The 12,525-nt window shown below is 36.4% G+C and overlaps 1 protein-coding gene across 10 annotated transcripts in view; it reads right to left on the minus strand.

The window, feature by feature from the left end:
* The window catches only part of NFIB (nuclear factor I B), a 188,810-nt gene that overhangs the window by 32,501 nt on the left and 143,784 nt on the right, over window positions 1-12,525 (minus strand). For 7 of the 10 annotated variants that reach the window (XM_048049797.2, XM_048049803.2, XM_048049798.2 and 4 more), the window contains exon 8: window positions 10,462-10,709. In XM_048049797.2, coding sequence (XP_047905754.1) covers window positions 10,462-10,709 — 248 coding nt within the window. The remainder of the gene's footprint in view (window positions 1-10,461; window positions 10,710-12,525) is intronic. The other 3 variants (XM_048049800.2, XM_013193548.3, XM_048049804.2) reach the window with 1 other exon arrangement.

Raw genomic sequence — 12,525 nt, forward strand, 5'->3', positions numbered from 1 at the left:
GGAAGGCTAACTAATAATTCACTTTTGAGAGCAGGGGAGAGGGTTAGGATACAACTCACTGTATTGCATACATCATAACCTCCAGCCAAAAGCCACCTGCCAAAAAGCATCCTACACAGAAGTGTGTCACAATGGAAACTTTTCAAGTTGAGACTGTAGTCAACAAAGCTGCCTCTTTCAGAGATCAATTCACAGTATGTAAAAGAGGAGGTCTGCATGTGACTTTATAGTACAGGTCATCAGGGTAATGTTTTACCTTCTACATATAGGTACATCTGAATTTGGCAATGTTCACTGCTAAATGTATATATTTATACAATGTTTGAACATGCCTTAGACATTCTGCAGTACAGTAAATACTCCAGTGGTAAATAACTTGCAGCAAAAATCAGCAAGTAATCTAGTATTTTCAGTCGTGCCTGAAAACTTTTGTTTTAAACTGTGTGCTCTGTGAATCATAGGTTTTTTAAAATACAGGCAAACAAAATGAAAATTACTGGGAATCTTATTTTCAGAAGGATATTGTCAAATTTGAGATAACACATAAAAGAAATGGACTGATAAAGAAATTGATTCAACTGATTCAAGGAAAGGTTAAAAGAGGTAAGCATGGCTACAGTAATGAAATAATAACTGTGGGCTGAGATGATTACTGCAAGTATGTGTAGAGTATAAACACACAGAAGAGGAAGGAATTATTTGGAAAGAACAGGAAGTATAAACCAGGAGGAATGGAATGAAAGGGAGAAGGAGGAAATTTAAAATGAATAACAGGAAAAACTTCCTGGCAGTATGATCTATTAGACTTTGCAAATGCCCCCAAAGGAGACAGAGCCTCATCCTTTAGAACATCTAAAATTAAAGTAGAAGAAAACACCGAAAAGTATAAGCACAAATGGAGACCAATCCTATATTCACAGGAACATGAGTGATTAGCGGATTAATTCCCCCCATAAAATTACAATGATTTATGAATAATAATAATAAATGAAAAATAATATCAAAACTGTGTGTGAATGAGAAAAGACCAACAAACTACTCCCAAATTAATCTAATTCTACTACTACAAAATGAAAAAAATCACCTCCAAAACACAACTATGAGGTGGCTCAAAGGAGCCATGCAGTTCCAAGATCACTTAAATATATGAATTGGATGGTATTTACCACTTTTCATTAATGTTCCTAATTGCTTAAATTGAAAAGTTATTACTAGGAGTTTCATAATGGGTGGGTGAATGAGAGTCAGCTGTCAAAGTAGTTTCAAAATAAGAAAGCAGCACTGATTCAAAGGAATGTCAACAATTTCACATTTTAAATTTCTAGATAACCAGTATGTTACCAAGAGTTTTATTCAGTGCGTGAAACCTAAAACATAGATATATTTTCTTTTACTATATACACTTGAAGTGAAAATGAGATGTGGCAGAATATACGAAAGGCAACTTCTAAAGAATAGCATGCTCTAAAAATTTACTCAGCATCTGCTACAAATTAAATCTTTATATTTCAGCAAATACTCAAAAATTAAGTAAGTGCCAATATGTTTATTTCTTTGAGATCCATCATAGCAGTGGTTTATGGATTTTTATCTTATGGTCTCTATTTTAAACACCTAACACCCCTTAAACTAGGGGTCTTTTTGACCAGAATTCTGTCTCTACTTGCTTTAGAAGAAAGTGAAAATTTTAACTGACAAATTCAGAAAATCTCTAAGTTACACAACTTGCTCTGCTTTGGACTGGACCTTTGGTATGTTTCTGGGAAGCCTGCCATAGCGGTAAGCCCCCTCTCCTCCCGGGCAGCCAAGCCATCCATGCAGTCTAATGGAGGTCTCAGTTGCATCTGGTGGCTCCCAGGTGGAGTCACAGTCCTGTGACAGAAGAGCTACCTTACGATGCTTAGTTCATGTGGTATGCTAGCATACCCCAGAAACAACTGTGATTCTCTTACTAAAATGATCAGCTTTTTAGAATCTAAGAAAGAAGATTCCAGTGAATTTATGCATTAAAACAGCCAGTGTCATCAGCTTCCAAAAGCAGCTCTGTCTCCAAAGCCAGACTCAAATTAATTAAATGGACACAGCTGGAGTCCAGGACAATTTACAGCAATGTATCACCTTCTATTGTTCCCTAGCGATCCCAGTCAATAGGAATGCAATGGCTCACATGGACTCCAGCTTCGTCCATGTATATATTGTCCAAAACAACAAACCCTTTCCTTGCTGAATTAAAAGAAAAAGACAGAATATACTTAAAATCCATTCTCATGTAAACCATATTTTCCCTACAAAAGAGCAGTGCAGTACATCTCCCCACTTCATCAAAAATGAGGGTGAAATCCTGTCCTTTCTGAAATCTATGAGGAATTTTCTAGCAATTTTAGTGGATACGATTTGTGACATCCCAAGTAACTACTTTTCTATTACTTTTTTTTTTTTTTAATTATGTTCTTAAATGGTAGCTATTGTTCCATATCTATGCTAAATGTAAAACTGAGAAAAGACATAATACAGGGAAACCGGGATCTGTAATTTCTAAACAGAAAAATCAAACAAACCTCCAAAGAAAAAGGCAAACTTGTTACTTTAGTAAGTTTACTCCTTATGGTGCTCACATTTCAAAGTCTGACGGTACATTAGATTTCAAAAGGAATTATAACTTATCTGCCTCTTACCAATCTTATTACATATTGTCACATTTCCCCAAGTACCTTCTGTCTGCACTTTATTCTACTTTTATTTTTGTAGTCTCTGACATCTATTCCTTTCCTTTTTTAAGTAGTTAACCTCTGCTTTCACATTTGTATCAAAACATCTGATTTGAAAATTTGCATTAATGTCAAGTACTGCATATTGCAGTAACTGTTCACATGTTACTGCTTGACAAGCAAGGTAAGACAGAAGGGGATAGGTGATAGAGCTTGGTGCACCATGTCTAACTTCCCTCTCATACCAAATGCTTCCTGTATTTAAACATTAAACTAAACTCAGCTGTAGGTACGTGAATACCTATCAGGACTTCTACATATATAATTCTTCTTCAAAAAACTGCTCAGCAGTTTTTCAGGTGTGAACAGAGGTTTTCCATCTACCACAACTTGTCATGAGAAATGGCATATGTGAAATTCTCTTAAAACTTCAGTGTTTTTCCTAGGTGTGTTATATTTGAAAACAGAATGTGTGAAAAAGCCTTGTACTCTCTTAAATTCTGTTACTCCTAACAAATCTTGAACATTCATACTTGTCTTGCTTGCACTGAGAAACAGTGAAGCAGTTATAAGTACTGATGTTTAAGTTACTGTAATTAGTTTGCAGCCTAAGATCATGAAATAATCTTAAATAAACAGACCATTTAATTGTCTCAGAGTTATTGTTTAGGCCTGTCTTCAGGCTCACACTGACAGTGCTGCATTGGTTTATACTCAGCTCACACATATGTAGTTATCTTTGCAAACACAAAACTAAAAGCTTTTAAAATAAAAGTCTAGATAGTGGAGCATGGAAATTGATAGTGGTACAAGCTCAAGGAGACCAGCTTTCCTGGACATCTCAAGTCCTCTGTCCCACTTTAAGCTTTTGTTGAAAAATGGAAGACCTTTTGTGCTGAAATAGCCCTCTTAAATTCATAATTCATAACTTTATTAAAAACTGGGTGCTGGAAAACAATTTTGTGACCTGTTCCCATTTTAACTTTTGCAGTTCTGTTAAAAGGTATTTTAGCACAGAAACTATATATCTATTTGAACAGTATCCACTTAAATTACAAGTTCAATTGGTTATAGCACATCATTTAACATAAAATAATTTTCTCTTTGTTTAATACAAGTTCTAGGCTTTAGTTCTAATTTTCTTTGAAGAGATTCTTCACACTAATGCATTACAGGTGAAAAATCAACTGTTACCATCAACTGGGGCATCAATATATCTGTATAATGGATTCACAAACAGAGCTATTATGCCTGAGGCATAAACCTCAAACAAATTGCAGGAAGAAAGCTGTGCTAGATAAACAAGATGTGCAGTTGAAAATGAGAAGGAAAGAGGGAACTACAATGTCAATGTAGCCCCAGTTTATGCAGGTAAACATATTTTTATTGTTGGACTAGAGGCTAATTTGATTTTTAGATGTGTTACATTTTCCATATTTTTAATATCATAGTGTCTTGAATTACAACAGATTAACCCATTTATGTGCCCAGAGCCACAGGTTATATTCACTGTCATAAATGTAGTATAACTGTAGAATAATCAGGCAGTTAATATCTGATTGTCTGTACTACACACAATTTCAGTTAACCCTTAGGTCTGAAGTCTGAACAGAAATTTTTAACAGATATGAATATGGGTGTTCTTAAAATCAGGATTTAGTGTAGCTGTTTTCACTGCTAGGATTTTATTAACAGATTTATAATCAGTAATCAGTCAACTTCCTCTCAGACTGTTGTTCACAGATTTTCCCAAATACCAGTACCTTTATACTGTAGGTTTTCAATTATATGTACAGTGGTGATGAATATCACTCCAAAATCCTATCATAGAGTAGTTTTGAGACCACTGATTGAATTAATTTTGTTCATGAAGCTGTAGAAACTGTTCTACATATTTTGTTCCTCTGCTCATATGCAAAATATTTTGATTTAAAAGTTATCTATGAACCTGGAGTTCATAACTGATAAATTCTGTCAGAAAGCCCATGCCACTGTGGTCTGTGATATCTACAGGGGGTTATGGATGTTTCAGAAAATCTACAAGAAAAAGAAAGTGGAAGACTTTTACAAAACTGGAGGTTTTGCATAGGACACCCTACTATTACGCCACCTGCACCCATCCAATGTCTTGCATGGGAGATAGCTCAATGCTACAGGAGACAGTTTCAAAAAATGTGTAGAAGACATTACCTATCTGAGTAATACAACAGTGTCTTTAATAATCTGCAAAACATGAAATTTTGATATTAACAGATCGCTGCCATTGAGACTATAGAAGATACTGTAGGGAAGTTTCTCCTCATGTTGAAACTTACAGGTTCCATAATGTACTTGTTTAACAAGAAGCAAGGCTATGCAGACTTTTTTTTCTTTCCCCCTCTTCTTTTCCTGCTACTGGACACTATGGTCACAACAGAAACATATTTTGCCCTTTTATGTGCCCCTCACAACTTTTCTAAAGGATGTATCTCAGTGAAGTTTCCATATCCTTGCAACCTCAATAACTGATTGCTACAACACATCCTACACAGACCTCACTGGGAGATCCCACACAAAAGCTTCAGGTGGTGTGACACGCAGCTACCTGTCTGCTTGGAGGAATTAGCTTCAGAAAAAAACATGTTATTGCCAGTTCTTGGCTGACAACATCATTTCTGTACTATTTTCTGAAAGCAACCAGGGTGTTGACTTTGATCTATAAAGTTCTGAATCTCATCCATTTGAGAAAACACTTTCCTCTTGATACAATGCAGCTGAAACTGAGAGCAGCTGCAGAACTTCCGCAGCCAGCATTCAGACATGGATATCAAAAGACATTCTAGGTGAAGAGTCCTCTGCCCCAAACAACAGCTTTACCTGTGAGTTCATGAAATCTGGATCATTTTTTGCCATATAAAGCAAACGGAAATACTCAGTTTTCCTTTGATATTTGTCTTAACAGGGCAAGTTCATGTTATACAAGCATGGGAAAGCAAATTTATTCCCAGATAAATGTTCAAAAGATATCTTTGGACTTAATGGTATTTCATATAATCCGGAGATTTATAACTCTACATTTAATAAACTAAACATGAGCGAAATAAATACAAAGTAATCATTTACAATTGCAATTAAATTTTTATATCCCTTGTCAGTACAAACCTAAACTAGTACTCTCTCTCTGCCTCCCAATTACAATTAAGAAAAGCACATTGCATTATTTAATTTCCAGAAATTACTTAAAAATTAGTAGGAAGGACTCACATAAGAAGATGAAACTATTAAATGTCAGTAAGTAAAGTTGCTACCTATACCAAAGAAACCACATGCATACATATCACTTGTGCTGGCTTACTCTGCTAGTATTCTCTAAGAATCAATTGGAAACCCTTTGCCCAAACAGACCCTCACAAGATTCCATCCTCATTGCCAGATGACTGCAGCTATTGTGCTGAAGAATGACAAAGCATCTTCCTGAAATTCCTTAAAAGTGTGTCTCTCTTTGAAAAACAAACAAAAAAAAATGAATATCCCAATCAATTATGAGAGGAAAACAAGTGGCCTCACCAGCTTCCAGAAGCAGCTCTTCTCTAGCAGTTCAGATATTTCTGTCTTCAGACAAGGATAAAACTGTTAAAAGATAAAGCTGCAAACGAGCCCACATTGCACCAAAGTATGTTTTAATTACCTGGGAATTTTAGTCAATATATGGACAGTTGCTCACTTGCACCTTAGTATATAACAAGGCATTTATTGTTAAGAGAAAAACGGTCTCATAGTTCATTCCCCCAGACTGGAAGCAGTTTTACCATGCTACTGGGATCTGCATATTTCATCAACAATATCACAGAATCTGATTTAAATTGACCTGTAAACTGTGCCCTTCATAATCCAAACTCAAAAGGTTTACAAGATTTTCCACTTCTGTTTGCCTGGCTCAGTCAGAAAAAAAAAAATCTCACTGATGCCAGGACACCCTTCAGTATGATTCACCTTAACTGGTTGTTTTACCATCATTTCCTTCATTATACTTGCTGACCCTTCTGTGATTCACCACACCGTAATCAGGAAACAGTTCCCTTTAACTTGATGGGGCATTAAGTTTGGAGCTGTTGGATTTGTCTTCAGCCACACAATTTTTGTTGCACTCGGTGATTTGTTCAGCCTGGTTGGAAGTCTGATCTTGATATTATGTATTGTTTCATACACTCGCAAGTAGTAATGCATTTTAGGTGTGTGCAAATCCGTATGTGTGCATATACATGAGTACATACACACACACACAAGGTAAATTTTTCCAAGTCATATAAAATATTCAAGCATCCAGCTACAATCATTCAAAAAGTAAATACATGTTCAAAATTTGGGGTAGTTTTTAAGACCACAGTATACTTTAGATGGATAAATAATGTAGGTGGATTAAACACATACCACATGACTAGTTTTTGATGAAACATACAATGAGTAACCAATATTAATTTAACTAGAGAGACCAGCACACCATCACAATACAGATATATACTCACACAAAAAGTCTCATCAAGTCACATGCTAAGATGAAAAAAGTTAAAATAAATACAATAAAAATGTCTCAGCAGAATTACTTAATTAGCGGAAAGTACAGCAATTCTCAAAATCTCAGGAACTTTTCAGATTTCTAGTTGGAGGCAAGTCCAGTTCTATAACTGATAAGATCCATTTCTGTTCAATATATTTGCTTATTTATTCTCCAGATTGAACGGGCGATAATAAACAGATACTCATGAAACTGAAAGCCGCGGATATTTTGTTGAGGATCATCCATTGTTGCATCATTTTTAACTACAGCCAAAGGGCCTATCTGAACTTCCTGACTGTTCATCACACATAATTTGGAGTATTTAACATTATGTCAAGGAAATTGCCCACTGTTTCGCCCTCTGGAAACCTATGGGAGTTCTATAGCTTTAAACTAATTTTACTTAAAGTATTCCATTGAATAGCATGACTGTCTCACTATAATCAGTGCAGTAGTAATGTAATTAATCTCAAAATTGCTGTGGGGAGTACAAGGCATCTCAGTTGCTTGTCGTAACAATCTAAATTAGTGTATTACTGAAAGATGTTGGGGAGGAACAGTTCATTTTAGGTAAATGCTGTCAGGGTATCCATTCTTTCTATTTCTAAAGCTGAAATTAAAACTATCATCATAGTTCTCCTTTTGAAATCCAAATGAATATGTTTTGAGGTGGGAAAGTATAATTAAATTTGATGTGGTATTCCTACAGATGCAGTTTTGCATTTTACAATAATTAAATTTGTTTGAATAAAAATTCATGTTTTATTTAGAAAAGAAAAACTGGTTTGGCTCAAAGCATGCCATTGTATCAGAACAATTCTCTTTTGTCACTGAAACTTCACAAACGGCTGCTTCTTTTCCTAAGCAAAAAAAAATATTCATTATTTTACTGTTTTGTACAGCCATCCTTTAACAGCTCTGTTTGGAGATATTTTGACTATGTATGCAAATCCTCTAATATAGGGCATTTCTCAGAGGTGAACTTTCAAGAATTAAATTTAAAAGAGATTCCATTAATAATAGTGATTAATGAGAACAAATTGCAGAGAATAGCTGGTGCAGATGCCTGGAATCCCATACTTGGTGTTTTTTAACCCTGGCCCTTCTTCTCAAGAACTAAATCAAACATCAAATGAAATGAAAAACATTAGCCTAATATAAAGGTTATGAAAGGTGGCAAAAGCAGTAAATTGAAGCCAGTTTGTCCTGTTATTCCCTATGGTACTTCAACACAAGAGTAGGAAATATTTTCAGTTCACTACTACTGTGAAATGATCAGGAGAGTAAAATTTTGTCTTTTAAGGTTTAAAGATAAATCTTTTAAGGGAAGATAAGGGAAGAGAGTAAGACTTTTCTTGGGCGAAGACTTGAAAGTGCTTATTCTACTCAGTGAATACATTTCCCAATATTAAAACCAAAAGATGACACACTTGTCTGAAATAAAGTCAGATACTTCATTTAGATTTTTTTTGTATTTTTTTCAGTAATGATCCAAACCAGAACACTGAACAATCCAGTGAGATTATCACCTAATCTGCTCTTTTAATATATATAAGAAATAAAAATCTAAGTAAAAGAAACACTGAATAATTAAAGAAATACAGAACACTAAGGGCCTGATTTTAATTTGCATATTTTTTCCCTTAATAGTGCCTAATTAAGACATCAGTTTAAAAAAAAAATCCAATAGAACTCTAAGATTTTCCACACTGAATTAACGTTAAGGACTTTTAATGGATGTCTTAATTAGACTTTGTTATTCATGGAAATTTTACACAAATTAAAATCAGGTCCTGCGTGCAATGTTCCCAGCTGAGTCTCAGCAAAAATGCTATATGGGACTGAAAGACTTTCAATTCATCTACAGATAGCAATTTGTGTTCTAAAGCTGATGTAGTTGATTTTCACTTTTTTGTTTAATTTGCATTAATATTGTAACCAACAAAAGTCACATTGGGAGGACTCTCCCTTCGAAGTAAATTTTGATTTTATGGACCTGCACCTTTTTTTATTTCTTTTTTTTTTTTTTTTTTTAACACATAGAAAGTCATGTAGCTGGACTGGAGCACTTGCTTGTGGGGACAATAGCCACAATGACCTTCTGAACAGCCCAGAGGGGCCTTATCACTTATTCAACATAGAATTCAACATAGAAACTTTGATTCAGTCTCAAGTTCTACTGCTCTTGTGCCTGAAACTCTGTCTGTCATTATTTGTGGGGAAAAAAAATATATGAAATGCTATCGTCATAATCCCCTCAACCCTGATAAGACAGCCCTTCCAAGGGAACCTAATTCTTAGGAGCAGGAAAATCTGACTGCTATCACTTCAGCTTGCTTTCCCAAGACTCTCCCAAAAACATGCTGGAGCACAAGCTACAGGACTCCACAGGAGCATTTCAGGCAAGGCATCAAAAACAGATACCAGCCCAACCAGCAAAGATTACATTACAATGACACTGGAAATACTCCAAGGATTGACAGACCAAGGCTCAGCTGCAGTTTATCCCATCATATAGATCACAAGTTAATGCTAGGTGCCGATGTTATCATGGAAAGTAGTTTTGCACACAGTCCTTTACAAATTACTTCTCTAATGAATACCGCGTTAATTTCCCATATCAGAGATGAGCCTGAATCAGTGTAGCAGCCAGGAACTCATCTGCTACTGCATGTTTTCTAGAGAAGGAAGGAAAATCAACTCCAGGGGTCTGTGCTGTGCTCACTATGGTAATGTTGTTGTATGTGTGCAATGTCAGGTGTCTGTGAAACATTGCATTACCTTGCCAGAGTTTATTTTAATTGCTGGTCTGTAAACATACCTGTATGTCTGTGTGTGTGCATACATGTGCATGTAAATATCAGCATATGCAGCACCCTATCCTGCAGCAGGAGCTTCACCTCCATCCTGGCACTCAAGCCAGTGGGGACAACTCCCCACTGTCTGGTCACGGAGGTGCCCAGCCTGCAGGAGGGGTGCAGCACTGGGACTGGCTGCTGGGTCACTCAGTGCAAATATTTTTCTTGTAGTTGACAGAGCAACAGTGAGTAGATATGAATATCCTACTCCCTTTATTCAATCATGTTGAATAGGAAAAGTGCTCCATCTCTCAGCTTGCTCTGAGACCAGAAATAGTGAGATATTGGTCTAAACGCCCTGAAAGATACACATTCCACACAGGATTTCTTTTGGAGGGTTCACTTGGTTTTACAGTACCTGGCTAGTCTGTGGACTGGACGGGTCGTAAGAAGGTACATAATTCTTCAGAGTATCCTGAGGATTCAGGTGGGGAGGATATCTGATCGTTGGATGAGAGAAGTAGCTAGACGGGGCAGGAGGGAGAATAGCTTGTGCTGGAAATGGCAATGGTGAAGGTGAAGGTGGAGTTCTAGTTGAGATGACTGGAGAAGATAAAATAACATTAAAATTACTTCGCATCTTGTTTCTTCTAAAATTCTTCATCTCTGTGTTACAGCAAAAAAAATAAGTCAGTACACTGTACTCTTGCTTCATGGTATCTTTACAGAATATCTTCTACGTCCTCCCCTCACACCATCCCAGGCACTGCACAGTGCTTCTGCTTCAAATACATAAATGCAGTATCTTACACTCAATTTTGTGGGCTATGTTTTTTTTTTTTTTTCCTTCAAACAGTAATTACTCTCCAGCATAAAACACACTTCAACTATAAAATTTTCCTATCTAGAAAATTTTCCTATCTAGAGCCCAAGTAAACAAAAGAAATATTTTACTAAATAAATAAAATCTATACTTTTGTTCACATCATTCCAACAGAGAATCATAAAGTACTAAGAAATAGTAATTTCTCACTGTATTGCACTCTACCTGCTTCATATGGGGATGGGGTAATAACTAGTCAGCAATAATGCCACGAATAATTAGCTGACCTTTGTGAAAATGCTAATGAACATTCAACTTCGGGGCCTGGGAAACCAGTCCACCCAATGGAAATATCTCTAGCAAACAAAAAGGGATCTACCCTGTACATATTTTTCTTTGCATTCTTTTTCTTCCCAGCCCCTACAAACACACACTTCTCTATCTATAGACTATATGTCATGTCTAAACAACCAGCAATGTTTTCACAGTGAAAGGAATGTACAGCATGTCCTGCCGCGGCTGCATTGTCCAGCTGGAACTGGAGAGCGTTCCTCTCCCAGGCTGCACAGACAACCGCTTTCCCCCGTGGCCGCACATCCAGTGGGCACCTACTTTGTGACTTGGTAAAAAGGGGCTGCTGACTTCAAGGGAAGCGGCGAAAAGACAACACTATGCCAGCTTTCATTAGTGGGAGGGTACAAAATCAGATCTGTGTAAGCAAGGTATTTTACAGACTGCTCACAAATATCACATCACAGTTCATCAGCACAAGCACACCAACAGTGCTCTACTGGACCACCTCCCTTGCCTTTGTTTTTTTTCAGCTAAATTTTTTAATGGCTCGCTATTTTTTAGATGGGATCAAATGAAAACTTGTCTTTGCAGTAGAAAGTTCCAAAATTGCTGTACTTTGGAGTCAAAACCTTGCAAATCTCAAAACCATTGCTCACTGACAGAATAGAATAGGCTATGCAGATAGCAATCAGATTTCCTGGTGAGTAAATAGCTGATCTACAGAATTAGGTTACAATTGTATGTTGCCTCTTGAACACATACATCTAAAAATTATACACTAAAGCAAATATAAATGTCTACACATAAGTGTAGGGTCAAAAATAATTACAGAAACTTATTTTGTGACAGACTCATCTTAATCAGAAAACCATCAGCTCAGTTTAATCATAAAACATTAGTTACTGCTCTGATATGGGAGAATTGTGCAAAACAAACACAAATGAGTAGAAATCTATCCACTCCATCTCATCCATCATCTCTGATGTGACTGAGTATAGTGGAAACCTTACAGAGACCAGAAAGAGTTCAGGTTAACTTTCACAATGCAGAGTAAGTGGATGCTAGGGGGAAAGTGCTCCTCACATGTGAATTAAAAGATAGGACTTTGAAATCATCAGAGAAATCACAAAACAGATACTTCTCAAAGAAGAACTGCATGTTAAATAAAAGACAATGCTCAGATCTGCTTCACTTCTCAAGTCACCCAGCTCTGCTCAACAAATGAATCCCTTTATATACAATTAATAAGGAGTCATGATGAGCCACTGAGGGGAGACGTCTGAGTATCATGTTCTCATATGAAGAATCAGGGTCACTCTCACTTCTAAAATTAAACAGACCCTGATGCTGGAATTTCTCTGTCAT

Source organism: Anser cygnoides, chromosome Z (assembly GCF_040182565.1).
Source record: "Anser cygnoides isolate HZ-2024a breed goose chromosome Z, Taihu_goose_T2T_genome, whole genome shotgun sequence".
Classification (NCBI taxonomy): domain Eukaryota; kingdom Metazoa; phylum Chordata; class Aves; order Anseriformes; family Anatidae; genus Anser; species Anser cygnoides.